The 22,846-nt window shown below is 42.0% G+C and overlaps 1 protein-coding gene across 6 annotated transcripts in view; it reads right to left on the bottom strand.

The window, feature by feature from the left end:
* The window catches only part of LMO3 (LIM domain only 3), a 137,898-nt gene that overhangs the window by 37,813 nt on the left and 77,239 nt on the right, over nt 1-22,846 (bottom strand). For 2 of the 6 annotated variants that reach the window (XM_033057918.1, XM_033057912.2), the window contains exon 2: nt 14,481-14,694. In XM_033057918.1, the coding sequence (XP_032913809.1) occupies nt 14,481-14,686 (206 nt within the window). In that variant the 5' untranslated portion in view covers nt 14,687-14,694. Of the gene's footprint in view, nt 1-14,480; nt 14,695-21,024; nt 21,177-22,111; nt 22,591-22,846 lie in introns of those variants that run through there. The other 4 variants (XM_033057915.1, XM_033057914.1, XM_033057917.1 and 1 more) reach the window with 4 other exon arrangements.

The raw sequence follows: 22,846 nt of genomic DNA, 5'->3' as shown, positions 1-22,846 counted from the left end.
TTTGGCTGGAACAAAACTGCTTCTCACCAGCAACATCTGCTCCAAGATCTGGAGATCTGTGTCGTAACAAAGGCTGTTTTCAGATTCCTGCCCTCCTGTAGGTGCTGAGTGCCAGATGAAGGGGTTGGAACAGGATAAATGGACTCTGCAGGCCCTACATTCAGCTGAGGGGGAATGGCCATAAGAATGGGGAAATGCAACCATAAACTCCTGTCCAAAGGCCCTTCTGACAAGCTCTGCTTTGGCAGAACCAAAGGACAGTTCACAACAGATGTTCTGGATAGACTTGTCAACATTGTGCTGAGTTCCTTGGCAGTGCAGGTCTGTTAAGTGCACAAAAATAACTCCAAGAATGTTAGGTTGAAATTTTGGAACTGGGTGCAAAATTCCTGTGTTTTTGCTAAGGAAACTTCTCTGTCCAGCCCTCCAGGATCCACTCTGGCAGTCATGCTCCTGAGCTGGAACCAAAGCCCATTTGGGGCAGCCCCAGTGACCTGACTGGGACAGGTTCCCACACATACCACACTCACTCAGCCACACCAGGTTCCCCACAGCAGAGTCTTGATGTCTGGATCCATGAAGAAATTTATTATTGTAGTCTTAATTAATATTGTAGTCTTAATAATTTATTATGTATTATATATTATTATTGTGCACAGTCCCACAGAAACAGTTTGAGCTGTGCCTCCGAGGAGGGACCCCCAGCTAAAGAACCCCTGTGTTTTTGTCACTTTACAGTCCAAGCCTGAGGTTCTCTGGTGTCTTCCTGCTGAGCCATGGGCTCCTGCCTTGCTCTTCGTGTCCACAGCCCCTGTTGTGCAGAGCAGAGCTACCTGCACTGGCCATGCTCCTCCACACATTTAACTCTTTAGTACGTCTGGGCTCCAGTAAGACCTGTCTGAGGAGGTTCCCACCAGCACTTCCCTCACCCTGACAAAAAGCAGCTGTAAAACTGGAAAACCTAGGATGGGGATGCAGGGAAAGAACATGGAGCAGAATGGTACTGGGCTACAGGAGCCCATAAAAAAAAAAAAAAAGTACCAGGGAGGCTGAGAGAGAATCTTATGTTGCCCCAGCAGCCAACACTGCTGAGAGAGCTACTGCCCAGAGCCTTCACTGCTTTGCCCATCCAGCCATCATGTGTCAGATCTGCAGCCTGACCTCTCCCACTTTTTCACAGCATGGGGGGAAGGGGTTTCAGCTGCTCTGCTCTCTGCACAAAAAAACAAAACAAACAAACACACAGAAAGTAATTATTTGACCCATTTCCACTCCTTTGTTTCTAAAGAGTGCAATGCTGAGGCATCAGTGGGGGCTGTCTTTAACACAGCTGATCTATAAGGACTGCCAGATAATTAGGTTGCTTGATTTCTTGAGACTACAGAAGAAGCCAGGAGGAAGCCCACGGTGGGCACACACGCCCTAATTGCTGTGTGACAAGATGCTCACCCATCTGTCCAGAGCCTTGTGTATCCATTCACTCCAGCTCCACTGACAGACACAGAGGGCCAGCGTGACTTCAGCATTCATAGGTAACATTTCTAGAAGAGGTTTGCATCCACCTGTGTTTTACTATAGCAATTAAATATTCATGCATTAGCTACAAAGCTTCTAAAGCAGATGAGGAATACTCATAAAACTGGATTTTAATCACCTCACCTTTAGCATTCCATCCCAGACACTTTGCAAACGCTGGAAAAGGTTTTGACTACTCCTAAATAAATGGATGTGAGGGTAAAAACAGAGACAAACTTCACATGCTGCTCACAGCTCTGTGTGAGTGCAACATCATAATGTAAACCAAAGTCCTTGGTCAGTGCTACCATGAGACGTTCATGTGCAGACCAAAAACCATGAGACTTTCATGTGCAGACCAAAGACAGAGCTGGGGACCTGCTCACCTCCCTGGTGCATCAAGCTCACAGCAGTGGGAGAGCAAGCAAGGAGGGGAAGCTAAAAGCAGGCTGGATTTTGCCGTAGTCATTACTGTGTATCCTCCACCATCCTCAGGCACAGCTCCTTTTCTTGTACCTCCCCACCACAAAATTTGGGTGAAGCCTTAAAATAGCTCTAACATCCATTGTTAAAACTCACAAGCTAGAAATTCGGTGCTTTGGTGCAGGCAGTGGCTCGGCTTGTGGGACTTTTTGGAATCACTGCAGCAAGTCGTGAATGATGTATGAAATGAAAAATCCCTGCTCACTGCACACAATTCAGATAGTAAAATCTCCCTGGAGCATTAAAGAAAGCACTTGAACGTGTCATTTTATTTTTGTCCTGTGCCCAGAAGACTCCCTCATCTCTCCCCAAGAACATGCAGACACCTCAGCTATCACCAGAGAATGAGAAAGCACTCTTGGAGCTAAAGCAGATGGGCTCAGTTTACCCTGGTGTTTCCAGGAAAAGATACAGTGACCTGGAGCAAACCAGACAGAATTATATTGGACTCAGGCCTTTCTCCAAACACAGGTTTTTGGTCATTTTTTAAAGTAATATCTAATCTCATCAGCCTGACTCTATAACTTGATTGACCTTTGGAGATTGCATTAAGGAAGCAACAGCAGCATGCTCAATGCAGTTAGGACCATGAGAAGAAACATTTGATATAAATATCATGTGTGTGACTAGACATCATTTATGTTGGGAAAAATACAGCCACATGCTTTGAATTCAGGCCTTTATTCTTTCTCACCCCTTTACTGGGACTTTTTTCCATGCCTGCCCTTTGGTGGTGACCTTTTAAATCTGGCAGAGCCAAATGTCTGCTGCCATAATTTAGCCATCTTCTCACTTGCTTCATGTGGTGCTAGTACAATGGGATAGGAACATTTTATTGTGGTTTTAGAATTGTGTGTTTTTTCAGGTTTTTGGTTTTTTTTGGGGGGGGTGGGGAGGGGGAAGCTGTGGCAACAGCAATGCAGAACACAGAGGAACATTGGATTGCTCTTGACAGGGATTTCTTCCTCACCAAAACTCCTGCATGTAGCAGACAGCCTCTGTTCACACACACACAGAGCCCCCCCCATCCCTTCCTCCACATCCAAAATGACAGAAGATCTCCAGAATTAATCTTGCAGCAAAACCACTCAGTTTGGAGCACACAAACTGTCACTCTTTCCCAATCACTAAAAAGTGGGGAGTTGCCCAGTTTGCTGGTGTTCATTTTGAGCAGAGGGAGGATGGAAAACTGACAGCAAGACTACAAATCTATGGAAGAGTGATCTGTCCAGATGCTGATGTCTTGGTGGCTGCATTTAGTTTTAGAAAAGCAGGGGTCCCATCTAAAGACAACTGATGTTGTCTTCTCTTGACAAGTTTCCTTCAATTTGCAATTTAATAATTTTTCCTCCCAAATTTCAGTGATGAGGAAGGACAGTCACCTACAGGCATGATGCATCTGCTGTCTTTCAGCATCCAGGAATTTCAGGGAAAGTAGGGAAAGGGGAGCAGCTGTTAACCCTTCAACTTCTCTTGCTTCTGCATATAAACACCAGAGCTGTAACTACTCCTTCTCCTTTCACACAGCAAAAGGAAGAAGGGACTGGGGGGCTCATCAGAGCTGCCCTGAGGTGGGGCAGGCACAGAACTTCACAGTTATCCCCCATCCATCAGGAGCTCTGCCTTCAGCAAGGAGCAATGCAGTGAGGGTGAACTAACAAACTGGATTTTCTTTTTTTTTTTGTGAGGGGTGTTGAAGCAAACTAAGAGGAATACAACAAAAACACTGGTGATATCTGCTGCATTCCTCCTGTCAGGAGGATGCAATCTCTGGGTGTCAGCACCCAGTCTGGACAGCAAAGCACTCCTGTATCACAGGGGCTGTGGCAGGCTGCTCTTCAGTGCCTGTTCTCAGCAAACACACCGTGCCTAGGCTAGTTCTGGTTTCACAAGAGGTCTGCTAGAGCTTAAGAAGCTAAAGAACCACGGCTTAAAAGCTTGGATAAAACAGTTATTCAAAATTCAGGGGTAAGATGGCTCTTGAGTGCCTTGCAGGTATAGTGGTTTCCAGGCTTACAGTGGCAAAAATCACATCTTTCCACTCGGGCAAGATTTTTTCTGGGAAACTTAACATGCTTGCAATCATTTTCTAAATCTGTTTCCTTCTCATTCCAATTTTTTTTTAATTTTTTTTTTTTGGGGAGGGGAGGGAGTGGGGAAGAGGGGGATGACTAAGAAATACTCATCTCCTATACCAGCAGAATTTTCATATTCTGCTAAAAGCAACAATATACTTGTTATATAATATTGACAGTATTGCACAAATAAGCCAAACAGGAGGCACGTGGGAGTTGGTGGCAGGAACTAATTTTTTCATAAAGCACACCTTTAAACCAGAAGGATGAGGAGAAAGAGCTGTGTCTGAGAAGAAAAGGATTGATGGTGGTTAAATCCCAGAATTATGAAGTGGTTGTATGTCTGCTAAAATAACCTTACACATATATTCATACAAGCACATATATAAAATAGATAAAAATTACTTTTTCAGCAGGTCATGAAGAAAACTGTTTATCTGCCACCATGGTGGGATTATGTGATTAATGACAAGATTACTCAGGGTAGTTAGTTCCAGAGTTATTTGTTCAGACACAGCACATACCTATCAAGACTGATAATCTGGCAAATTACAGTAAACTTTTCAGCTGGCTTTTACTCAGAGTAAACCTCAGTGATGTTGTAGCAGAGGAAGTATATTTGTACAAGGAGGGAAAAGAGGTGGATGAAAGCAAGGCCCTGCTCTTTGTTTTGCTCTGACTCCCTTCCAGTTCACTCTGCATTATGACTGAATCAGGTAAGGAAGTGCTCTTGGCTAACTTCAGAGTACAGCCAGGCTCATTAAAAACAGCACACTTGCTGCAGTGTGTGCAGCATTTCCACCAGGTTTTAAGACTGTTTTAGCAAGTGACGTTCAGAGCAGAAAGAATACATTTTAATTTACTTTTTAGTGGCCCTGTTATAAGTATTTGATGTCACACTGGATTTTAGTGTTTTTTTATTACTATATGGAGCATAGAAAAGCATGAATATACCATCTTAATAAAAATGAACATATTCTTCTAAAAGCCTAAAGCTGTTAAGTACACAGCACATGTTCATTAGTACAATTTTGGAGCATGAACAGAAAGGGAATTGAGAACCCAAGGGTCACAAGCATCAACACAAAACCTCAGGGCTTTTGGGTTAAGTTTTGTCTCACCTCCTGCTGCTGTTTCCCAGGAAAACTGCAGAGAGCAGAGCCCATGAACTGCCAGTGAGCTGTAAAGCCAAGTCTAGACTTCGACCACTAAATCATTCCCTAGCAGGTTGATTTGGGGCAGTGGTGTGTAGGATTAGCATACAAATAACCATCCTTCCTGTCAGAGACAAACAGGGTAAGGTTGTCACAGGTGTCAAAACTTTGATTGACATCCTAGACATGGCAGCAAGGTGCCTGGTCAGGATGAGAGCCCTGGCTTTGAGTTTTCCTGGACCAGGGGGCCAGGGAGGTTTGTAAACAGCCCACAAAGAACAAGGACAGAGGAATTCAAGATGGGTTTGCAGGCAAAGCCATTCTAATTTTAAATATTTGACTCTACTAAGGCACATTCCTAAATTGATAGGCCCTATACCTTTCAATAGGATTGCTCAGACTACACCAATTCAAGGATGTAGTACACATTTGTAGGATTAGATTTAATGTTATTTTGGTATAGAGCATTCTTAAATGTATCAGATTACAGATTAAGTAAGGAAGCCAGGAAAAATTAGTGCAGAGCAGCTTGTTATGCAACTGCCCTCCTCCTTCTTAACACTTGGTATAAGGCAGACAGATATATTAGGCTTATAAAGACATAGTTGAAAAGGTTTTTTTGTAAATCCAAACATCAGATCCTAGAAAATTCTGAATTCTGTGTAAAATTTGTTTAGCACAAATTAGAAAGGGAGAAATTAAGTCTGTTCTTTATGGGTAAATGAGTTTTTAAGTTTTCTATTGTCTTAAAATCTTGATTTTTAATACAAATTTTGAGAAAGAGTAGTTGGCTTGGAACTGAGCTCAGAAAAAAATGTAGATAAATGTAGACAAAACCAAGTTCAGCAATTGTTGCTTGGACTATTGCTAGAATGTGATAAAGAATAAAAATTTCTGTTTCTAAGAGTGAACATATTTACAGAAGCAGGTAATTATTAAAACTGTTTGCATCAACGTTAATGCATATTGCTCTTTAAAGCATCTGCAAAGAAATAATATTATAAAATAGAATAAAATAACTTTTTTATTTTATCCCATGGTGGATCAGTAGTGCTGTTCAATGCAGGGTTACAATATAATAAACTCTACCCACTAAGCTAAAACCTGAGACACTGAGTAGACTGATACTCAGGCTTGGACGCTTGTCCTGAAGAAAAGTCAGGTTGGGTTCTCAAGCCTTTTGAACATTATATCAAAATATATATAGGAATATCAAGAGAAATGTGATTATTTCTGTAGATTAAGTTGGAGCTTTATTAAAAACAAAGGTGTGATAACAGCAATACAAGAGCAAGGGTGCATTTACTACCTGGTGTAGGATAGTGTTTCCTTAATTAGTCCAATACATCAATTACGTATATTCAAATGTACAATTAGACATGCTCACTCTCACCACCCCACTTCAAAATTCTAAAAAAGATACAATAATATGTATAACGTTCTCTGCTCTTACCTCCCATCACCAAAATATTTTATCTTTGCATGTTGTGCAATTATCACTTTCATCTGCTATGTGTCAACACTACATGAGATATTATCATTTTTGCAAATGAAAAGATGAAAAGTTCAAATTCCACAATTACAGAATACCACTTCACTCAAGACTTGCAGGAAATGTCCCAAGGAACATAATTCCAGAGACAAACACACTCTGCTCTTTATAAAATTGGCGATTTTCTGCTCGTGAAAATTTCCCTGCGCCGTGTTTTGCTATGAAATAGATCAACAGGGTTCACTCTGATCCCAGAGGAAAATATCTTGCAGTTAATAATTGAGATCATTGTGCTCTTTGAAAAATAGGTGCCAAATACTCTCCAGCTGCTGGCAGCTGCAGTTCTGATGTCAAATCAGAGAGATTTGACAGGGAGGAGAGGGACTGGATTGTGGATTCCTTGGACTGGCACTCCATCACAGAATTTTAGCACTTGTCTAAATTAAATCTGCAACTGACCATGCCAGTTGCCACAGGGTTGTCAAAATGCTTAACTACCAGCATTCATTTAAATTCAGTCTTAACTGGTTTAGAGAAGATGAGACCACGACCACCTTGCAAGTACCTGTAGAATGCGAGACGCAGAATTCCCCCGTGATTTCTATGTGTATATATCACACCAAACAGATATGCAGAGATTTATGTCTTGTTTCAAAGATTTATATATAATTTGGTATGTGATACATGCAGCTAAAAATGATGCATGCTTCTAGAGATAATTTGGACAAAGGATGCAAAACTTGCAAAAAGGATTTTTACACTTTTAAATGAAGGATCTACTGATCTCCACAGCCATTTTTAAATGCCCCAGTAAGATGCTGAGGTGTTGAAAGGCCAATTGATTCAGGATACTCAAGACACAGCTTCAGGAAGATGTAAAGTAACAGCACCAGAATGACTTTACAGGGAAGGAGGTGTAGCACATCCAAAGCTTTTAGGGAAGGTAGACTCATTGCTTCAGATATTCATGTCTGAGAAACTTCAAAAATTCCAGAATATTTTGACCAAAAATCCCCCAGATGTATAACTACTACTTGGATTTATTAAAGGGACATAAATTAGAATACTAAGGAATCTATTGAAAAATTAGCCATCCAAAAAATAATGCATTTAATAAGGTATTCCCAAAATACTAATTCTTAAGGACTGCGATAGTTAAGACCAGTTTCATTTGGAAACTGTAACTTGCATACTGTGTATTTTGGTTTCCAAATTCATCATGAATATACTTAATTGCAGCGAGAAATTGAAAAAGAAGGCAATTTCTAAAGTCAGGAGGGCTAAAGAAGTGTGTGACACTGTTAAATCGCTTTGATTTTTACATGTTATTCAAACATTTCACATCCGTAAGGAATGCTCTATCTTTTCTGGAAGGCTTAAAAAACACAGTAAATAGCAAGTAAAAAAATATCAGTAATAGACCTTTCCTTTTAATTACATGGTAGAGACTTGAGAGCTCTTTTTTCACTTTTCAGTGTAAATTGTCTTCAAAAATTAATTAAAATTTCAAACAAATTAAAATATAGAAGTTTTTAAGTTTTTCAGGAACAAATACATAGCAGAAATCAAAAATTTTTAAAGGCATCTCTGTCTTAGGCTATTAGAACTAAACAGAATTCTAGTACATGATGCACAAATGCTTTGCATAACCTTCCGGTCAAAAATTCAGAAATTTTCCAATTAAACCCATGTCACAATGTAGTTGACAATATTCCTGAAGTCAATACATTTATTATGGATATTATTTAAAGATATTTCATAAGAAGTACTTGTCACAAAGTCACTTCTGAGAAAAAAAAAATAGCAAAGATGAAAACAAGAAAGTCACGTTTCTTTTAGAAAAGGTTATGGGAAATACTAAGCAGAACTAGACAATCACTGTTCTTTCACCAGGAGCATTATTCCATCCTCTGGCACTGCAGAATGACTTTGGCTTCCCCAAAATCACTGCTTTTATTAAGCTTCACTGAGCTGCTCTGTATTGGCAAAACCTTTGTAGTAAAATAATTTTCCATCAAAATACACGGCAGTGTAATGAAGAGCTGTAGGACAGGCTTTAAGAGGCATGGTACTTTCATCTGAAAAGTCTCCTGAATTTCTTTGAACGTTTCCAGGGGATTAATGAGGTATTTTGACAACACACGAGAAGCGTCTGGTTTTCAAGAAGCCTTGTAAGAGGGAAGATTCACATTCTTGAAAATTAAACTGTGTATTTTAAGCCTCTAAAAATAACACAATTATTAAAAATTTGGCAGCTCTGAAGAAAAAATACCAGCAGATATGGGGAAACACATGGAACTACTGAAGAGCGTCAAACTTGAGTACACACATTTCACAGCATTTCAACACGACTTAAACACCCATTTTAACAGCTTAATTGAATTTTTCTTATTAAAAGTTATCACAGATGAGCTAACCTAAGAAGAAGCTAAACTAGCCAGAGTGTAACTAAATCAAAAGCATTATTCTTTGCAAGTGGGGTGGATTAACTGCGCGTGTGTGCATCACTCTCATCCCTTTCAAAAACTGTTAAGGTGTTTGGAGGTTTTCAAAATCTTTGGCAATTAGTGGAAGAGAGAGTATTCTTGCCTTTCCCCTCCCCCTTTCCAAGACACACTAAATGGCACCATTTATGTAAATGTAGAAGAACATTCATCACACACAGCAAAATTAGAGCAAGTGAATTGTTACATCTACCATTATTTTAAAGTATTTAAAAATATTTTTAGGCATATTCCTGCAAACTACTCGTCCCTTGAATGCTTTAATGCATTGCAACAAGGCCATTAGTTAGCTTAAATAAGGGTTCCGTTTTAAAAAGTTTTAGTGAAGAAAGTGGACCTTTAAAGCCTCACTTCCGTAAATACTCAATATTCCTGAAAACTCAGAGTGCTTAAATCTTCAAAGGTCTACTCTTATTTAATCGGGCTGGGCAAGAAACATGTTGAGGAGGCATTTTGAAAACAATTTATTACCCACTACCCATGAAAATCTCCACACAGAGTCTTTATACAAGCATTTAAGCAAGCTGATATCTTGGGTATTTGCAATACTGCCTGTGACATGAGAGAGGAATGGGATCTGCTAATCAGCACCAGGCCACAAGACATGTTAAATCTGTCTAAGCACTCCTACACAATATATATTTTTTTAAAATAATAATTGCCTTTAGAGTGTGAGCACTTGTACAGGAAAAAGCCTCTTCCTAAATTCTGCTCTTTTCACTCTGCACTGAAGATAAATATTTTACAGAGGCAGCATCCTTGTAATTCTTATGGTTAAACACTACTTTCTGTGGTCAAGTCTCATTATTTATAACATCTTCTCCAATATCCAGTTTTAAAGACTTGGATTTTCTCAGGTCTTTCAACTAGCAAGTGGGGAAGAGGAAATACTCAATGTGTTCTGTCCCTTTCCTCAGAAATGGGGATCTACTCATTTTCATTGCTGTTCAGTGGGACTTTTAAGGTGTGCAGTATATTTGCAAATAGCACCAATACTGAGGTGGAGGGTGAAGAGAGCGGGGAGAGGATAGACTTTCTGCCTCCCTGCTCTCAGTAAGGTTCTAGATGTGTTTAAGTGCAGAAATTCCACCCCAATATATTAGTTTTGTTAATCCTTTTCTTATGATCTCGCTTGCCTGGCTAGGGAAATTATGCAAAAAGTAATAAAAGTTCTAATTCAATTTCCACGTTAAGAGATGGATTTGGGAAAAAAATATATCAGAAACCATATTCTTTGTGTTTACTAAGAGATATGCACTCCAACATTTAGTGTCATGGAGCTGGAGTTAAAACCAGAAACGGCAAAGAAAATTTAGCTGCATGAATGCCTGCTCTTCAGTAAAATGCTGCCAAAATTAAATAGGAATGAAACAGCACTTTGTAGTCATTGGTCGCTCAGCGGGGTTTGCGTAGTTAAAAACCTAAGTGAAAAGGGTGATTGACCTACATTGCAACTAGCTTAGCACAGCTGTACTTTCATATTTCTGCTGCATCCGAGGAAGCTCATTATTTAATGCAACTGAGTTACATGTAATTGTCGCTCTTATATTTTACACTTCTAGGGGCCAGATATTAATCTCAAATGTGCAGCAGGCGTTACCACGCATCTGGAAACATCCATGGCTGCCCATTTGCAGGAAGGGATTTCACCTGAAATTAGGAGGCTGCCCAGGGGTAGGAGAACCTCACAAACAGAAATCAAACTAGCAGATGGAATAGAAAGCAAATCCCTTGGCACCCCAAAGGCAAAGGCTTTGCTGTTTCCCCATTGTTTGGAGCAGAAGCAGCCCAAAACGTGCAACCAAAGCACATTTCACACAACTCATACCTGCGGTTTAAATAAGTAATAACATTCCAGTTAACAACCAGTTTGACATGTTAACAGCCCAAGGGCTGTTAACATAATGACTGGTCATTAATGGCAGTAATGACAGATTTCAAAGGGAATATTGTGCTTGTAAATGGACACGCTGCCAGTCAGAGGAGAGGACAGAGCTGGATAGGCTGATGCATTAAGATGTCACTGTACAGCTCTGGAGGAAAAGAAGGGAAGAATAAAAAAAAGTTCTTGCATATTTCACTCATTATAAATAGACTTGAAATATTGGTGTAAACCTAAGTTCCTTAAATTAAGTCTTCACTTTCTAACCCAGGAGTGTATAAGCAGAAGACAGAAGCCTGCAGGGGAATTATACTCTGCATATCATTTTCACAGAGTGTGTTATTTCTAACATTGAGACCTTTCTTTACTCGAGTCAGTTCCCATCCTCGTTAACAGAGTGGGGCTCGTTCCTGCCACGGCCACCCTGACACCACCAGAGTGCCTCACATGGATCAGATTCCAGGGCAAAGCCTCTCACACCCACAGCAGCTCCCAAGCTCCTTCCTTCATTAAAGATTCCTCCCATTCCCTCCACCCCTCCCAGTCTGGAGAAAAATGTTTTAATGTAGTATAATTAACTAATTTTACCAAAGGAAATGGCTAAAGCAAAGCAAGTTTTGAAGTTCTGAAAATAAAGAGTATTTATAAGAAGCTTAAAGTGGGGACCTCAGGGCTCGGCTGCAGCACGAGAGCACGCATCAGGGCTGAGGGAGGGTGCAGGTTTTTTGGCAGGCATCTCTAAATGAAAGATACTGGAAGTATTTTTGCAAACAGGCAAGGACACAATCACACCATTTATGAACTTAAACACGAATGCTAAAGCCCCCAAACTGGCTACGTGATTGCTTGTAGCATCTGCAGAATGCCTTATTGATAGGCTTAATGAACACTGAGAGACAAGTTAATAAGCAATTTTACTCTTTATAGTATCGTTCAAGCCACATATCCTCTAGAGGGCACCACATAAATTAATAGGAAGCCAGAGCAGTTTTATACGCAGCGAAGATTCCCTTTATAGTTAAAAAGAAAAAAACCTAAGAAGATAGTCTGAAACCATAGTAGACTCTAATGTGATCATTAGTACAATGCAACTTGTTCCTTAAATTCATGTCAAGTGGGTTGCTAAATATGAAAGCTTATTTGACTACAAAGCTAGAGAAAATTTAGCTAGTTTTTACATTAGCACTAAAAAGATCACTTTTATAGGTTCACTGCATAACTAAGTAGATAAGATGCAATGAGGCAAATGACTATCTGCAATTACCTTAGGTACACCAGTTTGAAGTTTTGTGTAAATACCAAGTTTAAATCTATGCACTCACAAGTATCACTCAGAAGATAAATAGAAATTATAACGAAATCTTCATCAAGACTCAATAAATCCAGAGACAAAAATCAGAAACATCTTAAAACCAATTATAGCATTTCTCATGTATGCTAGTTTCACTTGAAAAAATAAAAGGTATTATGTATGAAGAAATAAATGAAACACCAGTTTGAATGTGATCATGATAGACCCCTCCCCAAAAAAAACCAAAAAAACCAAACAAACTCCTTTCTCTGAATCACTTCGTATGAGTTTTAACAATCTCTTAGCAAAATATTTACTCCTGTTACACCCTCAAAGACCAGAGAGCAAGAGTGCGTATGAATGCATCTGTCCTGGGGAAATGCTTTGCTCATGTCTTTACTACCACATCATTTCTGGTTTTGATTTTAAACATGTGATTTCAAAACATCAGATCTGCTGTACTAGCACTTGGGAGATTCACTAAGCTCAAAGTCTCCAGTAAATTTGGAACTCAGACGAAACAGCCATAACAGTTCTCTTGTTCCTGCAGGAATTTGTTGTATAAAGATTATTAAAACGGGTTTTAAAAATTGGGATGTTACTTCCCCTCACCAAAACCTTTTTCAAACCCTCTCTACACACACTCACCTAAAGACCACAAGCAACCTGAGCTCATGTACAACAATTCCCTTCTGTTCCAAGAGTTTTTAAAAGTGAGGTTTTGTTACCTACTACTTTGGCAGCTTTAGCACAGTGGGTTTAAGATGCAGCATCTATGCTAAATTCCCAGCACTCTGTCTCAGGTTCAGTTCAGACCTTTAATAGGTAGCAGAATACTTTTACCATTAAGTAGTCTAAGCCCATCTGAAGAACCTGATCTGCCTTTCAGCCCCAGCTCAACAAATGCACAGTGCTTCTGTGAAGGTTTTTGTTCTGTGGAGAGCCAGAGTACTGTGAGATGTTAGTGCTTTAGTCTTAATTCCTGTTCCAGCCTATTCATGGTGTACAATTTGGGAGCTGATCAGCGTGTGGGAACCTCCTATTTGGTACCTGTACTTAAGTGGAACTTGGAAGTTAACACATTCAAAAAGAATATTAATTTTTCCCCAATGTATTAGCAACTTCGATGTCCCTTTAAAAGGAAAAGGCTTCACTAAACGGGCAGGGGAAGTATTCCCACAAGTTCACCTTAGCCTGGAGCAGCTAGTCTCATTAGACCCCCTCCACAGGGAATGGAGGAAAGGTATCAGTACAGGAAATAGGTGCTGGGAATCACCCCAGAGGAGCCTTTTCTCTCTATTTGTTGTGGAGAGCCCAGGGAGACTAAACTTCCCAGTTAAACTTGTATCCTGCAAAGCAGCCCTATTGACACGTGATGTGTAGATAAACTATCCTGGTGCTGCACATGAGCTTTTAGCTAGGAGTTATTCCTCAAATTCATTTGAGAATGTGGATCCACAAGCAAACCAGAAGATAGAAAAGCAGGTGCCGATTTGCTCTAAGAAGTGGCCGCAGGTTAGCCAGCATCTTAACTGGGCCACCAACTGAAACCAGGAGCACAGTGGATTGGAGCTCAGACTCATGGTTATCAAAAATAAAAGTTGGTTATCCTGGCCCAGCTTCCAGCAGCTGAGTGCCAGCATTCATAAAAGTTCGAGTGCCACAAAGGAAATCCCTAGGAAAACTAAGGGAACAGAAGCAAGGATGGGCGAAACATTCCTCATCTGCAGGGCTCCAGCCCTGCCCTGAAGCTGGGTGAAAACCACAAGTGTGGTTTCAGGCTGTGACACCCCTGTGCTGCCAGGAGGAGGAGGGGGAGCAGGAGACCACCACCTTCCCGGCAGCACGATGTTGCGGGAAGCAGGGGGGAATTATGAGCATCAGAAATCTGCCAACCACCTCCACGACCTGGCTGTGTGTGTTTTTTGACTCAGATTTTAATTTAATCTCCATGTTTCAATACTTGTTTCCTCATCTCCAGAAACACCTGGCCCTGCAGCCCTGCCTCTGTGAGAGCAGCTCAGCAGGAAGGGCTGAACAGATTCCCCAAGTTTGCCAGCGAACGGAAGGAGGCTGTGACCTACCTCAGATAGTCTCTGCGACAAAGGATAAGGTTGGCTTTGGTGTACAAGGTAGAGCCCACCTCCCCCAGGCGACAGTCACAGCAGGCACATTTCAGGCAGTCTTCATGCCAATATTTGTCCAGGGCCTTCAGAAGATATCGGTCTTTAATCTTACGGTTGCAGCCAGCACAACCTTTCGGCTTGGTGTCTGGCTGGACTGAGAGCATTTGTATACCTGAAATACAGTAAGACAAGAGAAGACTGAAAATAGATATTCTTTCAAGTACAAAAACTCCTGCCCTTTTCTTCCTCCACCTCGCTGCTCCCCCCACACACAGTTCATTTAAAAGTCAATGATGTAGGTAGGATAAAATAACTTTGTCAGTCCACTGCAAACTGAAAACAAGGCTAAGATAAATTTGAGAGCAGAAACTTCCACTGCTCTAAGTTCCACGGCTTCTCTTTAACACCTCATTTACCTGGTCTCTTCGCTGAAAAGAAATAAGATTAAAAAAAATAACATGAAATATTGAAACAGTCCAGTTGAAAAGTCATCCAATTTCAGCCACAGTATCCAATATTTAGCAATGCAAAATTTAAATAAAGAGTATATCTCCAATACTTAGCAACCCAAAAATTAAATAAACAGCATATCTATATGGCAAACAGTTAAATCCACATATTTGGACTTATTTGCACCATCTTTATAAAATATAAGCGCATTTCCGTTTTTAAAGAAGAAGATATTGGAGCTTTTAGAGGCACAGAGCAAATGTTTCTGAGAGATTTGACACAGAAATTTTGATGCTGGCAAAAGGGTTTTTTGTTTAGATATATTAATGAAGCGATGAGATTTCCAAAGACTTCGGTACCAGCAACGCCAGTCACAACCTGCAGTGTAAGGACCTTCTGAAAAATCTGATTTAAAATAAACTGCACAAGGTCAGAGAGGTTCTAGTTTGTCAAGAAAAAAAATCACTCCAAACTGCTGCCCTGCTTTCCAATCCCAGTTTTAGCCAACAGCTACTCCAGGACAAGGAGTACAGTAGTGTCCATTAAGTATATGTACACCTTTTGATGTAATAGCTGAGAGCATTTTAAAAACCATTCAAACACCTGAAACGCTGTTTAATGGACAGAACTGGCAAAAAGTGGAACACAGTTGAGTGATGTTACTCAGAGCAACACAGCCAGCTTCCAGGGATCCATTCAAAAATCAATTGCCCTCAGCTTTACAAGTAAATGGGGAGAGGTCACTGCCCCAAAAGTGCTCACAGACTGGTCTCTCTGGTTAGCTGCATGAACTGCCATACCAGTGCACTCAGATTAATTCTCTACAGTTACCTCTTAGGATAAACAAAATAACAGCCCTGTAGATATTTCAGTGGTCATCAGACAGGCACAGGAGAGAAGGGAAGAGCCGATATGCTGTACAGTCATAGCTTACCTCAATGTTTTAAAGCCAGTGATGTAACTGCAAAAAGATCCTACTCACTAGAGGCACCTGAATATTGCAGTGAGAATTTATCAAGGCTGGGGAACGAATCCTGTTGCCAACAAGCAAACCCTACTCCAACAATTGGGGTTTGGAACTCTATTATTATCCATAGGCTGGGAAAGGTCAAATAGAGCCTCTTAGCAAAGAAGAACAAATTCAAGAGATTCTCATCACGAACACTCTACTACCTGGAGTTAAGAAAGCTGGGCAGTGTCAGCTTCCACCAGCAGATCTTGGTTGGTGCTGTAGCATCCCACCACAGACAGGTTTGGTTTCGTTCATGTTTGCTTTTTTGAAATGCCTCATAAGAAAAACCATAACCAGTGCAATCTTTGAAGCAATGGTAGAGCATGCCTTTGTGGATATTAGGGCTGCAAAGACAAGAGGCTGAGGCATGCCAAGGACCTACACACAGGTGCGTGTAGAACACATGAAAATTATGTAGAGTGCAGCGACTGTATTGCCAGTTCAGTGACTTTCCAGCATTCCCAGGCTGAACTCCTAAGACCTACCTGCAAAGCTGATTGCTGAATTAGAAACAGTAATTCTTACTGAGACATGAGCACAGTAGCCTTGCTCCTCTCTCTGCAATCACACCTTGGGGTGGTACATTTAACCTGGTACAGGAGTTGTTCAGTGGTGTGCAGGCAGTTCTGCTAGCACACACCCCAAAGTACCCCGTCACTGCTGCTGCGCAGCATCTGAATCTCATGACAGAAGTCTGTATTTTTCTCTCACCCAGTATAAAAATTGTCAGTGCTGCCCCTCCCTTCACTCCCCAGTTGATGCTCATAGCTCCTCACCACACAGAGATTCCTAAGATCTGTCTCTCATTCCCAAAGGGGAGGATGAGATCCAGTGACCTGCACTGGGCTCCACAGCCTGTGGCAGAACTGGCAATGAACACACACATTTCTTCTTGAGAAAGCGCCATGAAACAAAGGCTGAGCCTTTCCAGCATTTTCAATTGACAGCTGACTCCTGAATCCAGGGTACGAAACAGCAAAGTAACACGACTACAAATAAACAATTCATAGCAGTGAAAATACCAGAGATTTTTGGTAAGGAACTACTACCAGACTGCAAAGAAAAGTCCTGCTGAAACTCTAATGCCATAACTTGGTTGAAAAACCTTGATCTGTAGAGCTATTTATCACACTAGAGTGCAAATATCCACTAGGTGCCAACAACAGGCTTATCCTCAGACCCTCTCTTTGGCCAAGTAAAGGACAAATGCATAAAATCAGCCACAATTTGTATAAACTTCTTGTAACTCAGTAAAATAACCCAAAAAGTTTAGAAGCATGAAGGGCTGTTCTAGGACTTTAATCTTTAGCTCGAGGGAAACCAGAATAAACTAGGAGCTAACACAGTTAGAGGCTTTAACGAAAAAAATCTTAATGTAAAAATTTCATCTCCCGATAAGGAAGCGGGTTAGAGAGTGGAGGCTGACAGTCTCTGATCCAGGCTGATCCACTGTCTTGAGCTGTCTGAAGGGAACAAGATGCCACAGAAACACAGCCAAACAAGTGAATGTCTGAGCAGATTTCAGTAATCAGGCCTGATAATTCCCGAGGTATATGCTGCAAACATGAGGTTATTGTATTACAAATAAAACTGCAGCTTGCACATAGCCTGCACGGCTTTTGAGATACTTGCAACATGAGGAAAGTAGGCAGAGCCCTGTCATTCACACTGGTTAGCCCAAAACCTTCTTGTAGGGACAACTGTAAAGGGGCAAACACCCCATGGAAGGAACATTTGGAACCCTGCATGTCTATTTTCCTGAGGCAGAGAGAGAAGGTGGTGCTCAAACCCCACTGGCAGCATCTTCAGATTAGGGATTCTGTCTGCAGAAGCTTTTGGAGGGAAGGAAAGCTTTTCTCCTCCTATAGATCTGACCTGTTCTCACTTTACACGCAATGAAGCTGTTTCTATTTTATTATTTAAAATTCCCCAAACTACTGCTTCATTGTACAAAAAAAAAGTAGTTCAGATTTTTTGGAAGTTTAGAAGGGTTCTAAACAAAGTCAAGAAGTGTTTGATACATTTCCGAATTTGAAAATGTCCTTTTCTTCACATGTCCTGTTTAAATCCCTTAGACAAGGTTTTATTACCTTTCTCTCCTGTATTGTATGAGCCACCCTAATGCAGATCACCTCACAGACCATCTCTCTCCCCTTTAACATTCCCATAAGATCTCCGTTGCAGTTGCACTTTTCAGATATGTGCTCATGTATTTTTAGCTCTCCCTTAATTTGGCAATAAGAATACCTTGCAGCTTACTGTCAGTCAGCTTTTCACAGGCTGCGGTTTAAGTACTCATTTATTTCCTAGGACATGGGAAGGGTCTTTTCAGAGGCTGACAGCACCCACAAACCCATCCAAACTGCTCATTGCTGAAATATCAGGTGGCAGTGCACAGCGCTGCTGCCTGGCTGCCTTCCTCTCCCCACTGCCCCAGGAAAGCAGAGCTTATGAAGCACTTTCAAAACATCATACAATTCCCTAAGTGCTACACCCAAGCTGTAAAAAAAAAAAAAAAAAAAAAAAAAAAAAAAAAAAAAAAAATCAAACCCAGTTTTCCCTTCAGTTCTGCAGAGTTCTACCCATGCTCTGCATCACAGAGCAGATCTGTTCTCAGAACTGAGAAATTTCACTGCCTAGTCTGTCACTGTCAAACAAACCCTTTTTATTTCACCCCAATATGCTTTCAAGGTCTTACTCTATCCTTCCCTCCCTTCCTCCACCACCAGTCCCCAGGATACTGCACATAAACTGCAGAGCTGTGGCAGGAATGACTTCTTCATCACCATTCACCACCTTTAGGATTTTTGAAGGGAGAACTTAAAAACCCGAGTTGCAGGTTTTCAGATTTCTCTCAATCTCCCCAAATAAGTTCCATGAAACTGACTCCCCTCCCTGTTTATTGTTATTATGGTGTGATGAAACACTGTCAGCTGATTTGTAACTATGATTTCATGATAAAGAGGAATGGTTGCTGGAAAAAGCTAAATTAGGCTCCCGGGGAAGGCAGAGAAGGAAAAATCCATCTCACTCAAATCATCACCCTTCTCGAAAATCAAAGGGAATGAAGATTTGATATAATGAACTATATTGTGTTAGTGATTTAGAAGTGATGTGTGAGCGAGATTAGTCCCTAATGGTGCTGAGCGTGGCATGAGACACTCAGAGCTCAGCTCTTGTTTGTGGTACAGGCAGTTCTGTGGAGGAAGAGTTGGATATTATGCTCTGCAACTCTTACAAACTTTTAAAGACCACTCTCCCCCCCTTTTCAGAAGCATGCACACAGTTCTACCAAAGACAGTAGCACAAACAGCACAAAAGGGCAAACTTGCCTCTACTTAGGAAAAATAAAATTGAAAAATCAGTTTGGAGCAAATTAAGTAATGGGTCTTTAAAAGCAAACGGACAGACAACATACAGGCAACAAGAGAGTTAGGGTCTGAGAGAAAAAAAAAAAGAATGCTTTTCTGGTGCTTTTCCACTTTGTAGCTTCATCCTAAAAGCATTCAGAGCTCCAGTAATTCAAGGCAACACTCACAGACTTGGGGTTAAAAAAAAAAAAAAAGTTGAGGTTTCAGAAACTAAGAAACATTTCAGAACTCATATGTAGCACATCAGGAGTCGTAACTAGTTTTAGATTGGCATGTAAATTGTTCTGTGGAAAATTCTTATTGCCTCCGAGACCCTGCTATTCTGAGTTATTTGACAGTTTAAGGGAAATCATAATTAAAAAAAGAGACATAAATAATAGCCTGTGCAGTGTGGTGCACAGAAATAAGTGGAACCATTTCATTTAAACTCTGGTGAGCTTTTAATTGCCTGGATTGCATTGTGAACCAGCCTAACGGTTGATTGCCTCCATTATGCTCTCTTGTTCTGTGCCATTCATCCGCACAGTCTCAGCTTCTGTAGTTAACACAACAAAGTAACCGCAACTCCATAACACTCGGGGCTTTTTAAAAATAAAAGTAAGGATTTCAGCACTCTGAATATAGCCTCTCCTGCATACTTTTGAGTTAATTTTTCATGGTATATAACTAAGTTTCACCTCCTGCCCCTTCTTCTACAGAGGAATCTGCTTTTTTCTTTAATATTTTTGATTTTTTTTTCCTTTCTAAATAAAGGATATGGGTTGGGAAGGAGGGGATGGAAAAGAAAAAAATAAAAAAAGGGAAAAGAAGAGGATAGGCAAAAAATAAAAATGGGAATGCAGTCCCACAGCTGGGAGCAGTGATACAGATTAAAAGAATTTGGCCAACATGGCTAGTCGATTGCCAAGAGACACCAAACAAAAGATTTCTCTTTTTCTTTCCCCTTCTCTTTTTGAAAGCTATATTGGGCCTAAAAGCTTGTTTCTCTCTGTTCACTGGCCCAGAGCATCCCTGCAGGCTGTAGCCCCCTAAGGGACAGCACAGCAAATAGATGTACCCAGATCTCAGGGACTGGAGCTGCTGAGCTCTGTTCCTACCCCTGGCGTGTCCCCCCATCGCTCTCCCCCAGCCCCCCCACCACTCTCCCCCTCCTTTTTTTAGAGCAGTGGTGCTGGGAACCAATTTGATTCCCTTTTTCTCCAATGCAGCTGCAAGGCTCAGAGATACTGACATTTTTCCACTCTTATCAGTTTAATTACAGTTACCATGGCAGCAAAGTGCTAGTGCTTGGCAAAGGCCAACAAGAGATTTGCAAGACTGAGTTCAATTTTGATGCAGCTCACATGCAAAATAAAAAATAAATAAGAAACATATACTCCACAACAAAGAATCCCTTTTCGGAGTTAGAACGCTCAAGCCCTTTATGCCAATTCCTTTCCGAGCATCACAAGGATGGGGAGAGGGAGGTGTCGGGGACAGCACGTCTCGATGTTTGTCGCACCGAGCAAAAGGAATGGGTTTAAAGAGCGATCCTACAGAGCTGTCCTAGGAAGCTAGGAAGTGTTTGGAGCGCAGCGCAGGCTGGCAGGATGAGGATGAAGATGCAGAGGTGAGGATGGAGAGGAAGCAGAATCCCCCCGCCTCCCGGGGGAGCGCACCAGCGCCTTACCAAAACTTTTCTCCTTTTTCTGCATGAGTTGATTTACGGGCGCCTGGAGAGCTCCTTCTCATTGAAGCACCAAATCCCGGCAAAAAGTAGCGAACGCTTCCAGGGCTCGGGTCAAGTGAGCGGGAGCGCGGCGCGCCGCAGCGGGGGCGGGGAGCTGGGAATGGGAACGGGGCTGGGAATGGGGATGGGAATGGGGGCACGGCACACCCCGAGCCGCCGGCCCCGAGCGGCGGTGGCGAGCGACAAAACCACATGCTCCCTAACTCTGCCGTAAGCCTATAATCCCAGCGGTCTCTTAGCTTTGTTGTAACAAATGGGTTTGATTAAACTGTCACATGCGGCGTTAGCATACCGTATCGTGCTCGCTAGGAAGGGAGAAGGGGGGGAGAAGAGGAGGGGGAAAAAAAAAAAAAAAAAGAGGAGAAAAGAGAAATGCTGGCGGGCAGAAGTGCCGGCCTGACTGTCCTTGTCCCCAGCCGGTCCGGGAGAGGGAGGACGGACGGAGGATGGAGAGCCCGGACACCGCATCCAGAGCGCGTCCCTGCCGCCCCCGGGCTCCCCGCCCCGCTCCTGCCTCCGCTCTGCCCAAAGGGTTAACCCTGCGCCGAACCAGTTGCAAATTAAACTGCTGTACGGGGAGCCTTGTGGATTAAAGCCGGGGAGTGGGAAATTAAGCGACTCCCTTGATAATTGAGAGCATGTTTCGAGAAGCTCTGGAAGAAGCAAGAATAATAATAACAATAATAACGGGGAGGGGGGTAGTGGTGGGGCTGCAATTCATTGTTAACTTTGACTGCTATTTCTCGAGACGTACAGCCGGATGGGTTCCGCTCAGCATCCTCCGCTTGCATGTATTTCATGTCTCATCATAAAAATAATGAAGCCTCACATGATTTAAACAAAACAGTCTCGGCAGAGCTGCAGCTCGAGTGAAAGTTGCAGTGCAGAGATGTGTGTGTGTATTGCAGCCCCGGCTTATGACTCAGAGAGGGAGAGAGAGAGAGAGAGAGAGAGGGGGAGAGAGAGAGTGATGCAGGCACACATACACAAATGACCCAAAGCTTATGTACACAGTTGCCTCACTTACCTTCTCAATTAAGCGATACAGGGGAGGCAGTTCAATAAGCACAGTGGCTGCTTTGTAGCTCTTCTCCTTGGAAAAGGTCAAAAAGAAGCATTGTTTGGGGAAAAAAATAAAGAGGGGGTGGGAGAGATGGGGAGGGAGATCGCTATTCTTTAAGTTTAAAATAATGAGGTCCTCAAGGATCCGCCAAGTAATTGTGTTGACCGCATCTGAGCTACAGGTGTCCTCCTTTTAGTATCTTGCAGTCCAAGGCTGTCTGTCTCCGTCCTGGCTGAAGACAACTTACCTAAAGCAGCGTGTGAGGAGCCGAGTTGAATGAAGTCAGGGCTTTATCAGCTGCAAAATGCAATCCCTTACCAGCCAGACATAATACAGCAAAAGAAAAGGTCACTCAGTTATTACTGAGCCAGCAGAGCCCAGGCAGCTCTTGTGGAAGACCACAGAGAAGCAGCTCCCTTCCGATTTAAGGCTATTTACCTCTCTCCCCCTCCACCCACCCACCCACCCTTCCTCTCCCCCCTCCTCCCTCCCGGCTCCCTTTCTCTCTCTCTCCCTCTCGCTTTCTCTCCCGTTCTGCAGCTCGCTCAAGTACAGCCGCCCTCGGAAAGTGCAAAGCAGCCAGGAGACAGATTGGGCTTTGTTGGTAATTTCCCATGGTGAAAATTTACAAGCCTGCAAGTGCAGTCAGCAAAACCACATGCATATGCTAGACACAAACACCAGGGACACACGCACACG

Source organism: Catharus ustulatus, chromosome 4 (assembly GCF_009819885.2).
Source record: "Catharus ustulatus isolate bCatUst1 chromosome 4, bCatUst1.pri.v2, whole genome shotgun sequence".
Classification (NCBI taxonomy): domain Eukaryota; kingdom Metazoa; phylum Chordata; class Aves; order Passeriformes; family Turdidae; genus Catharus; species Catharus ustulatus.
This window is presented reverse-complemented; position numbering and strand designations above follow the sequence as displayed.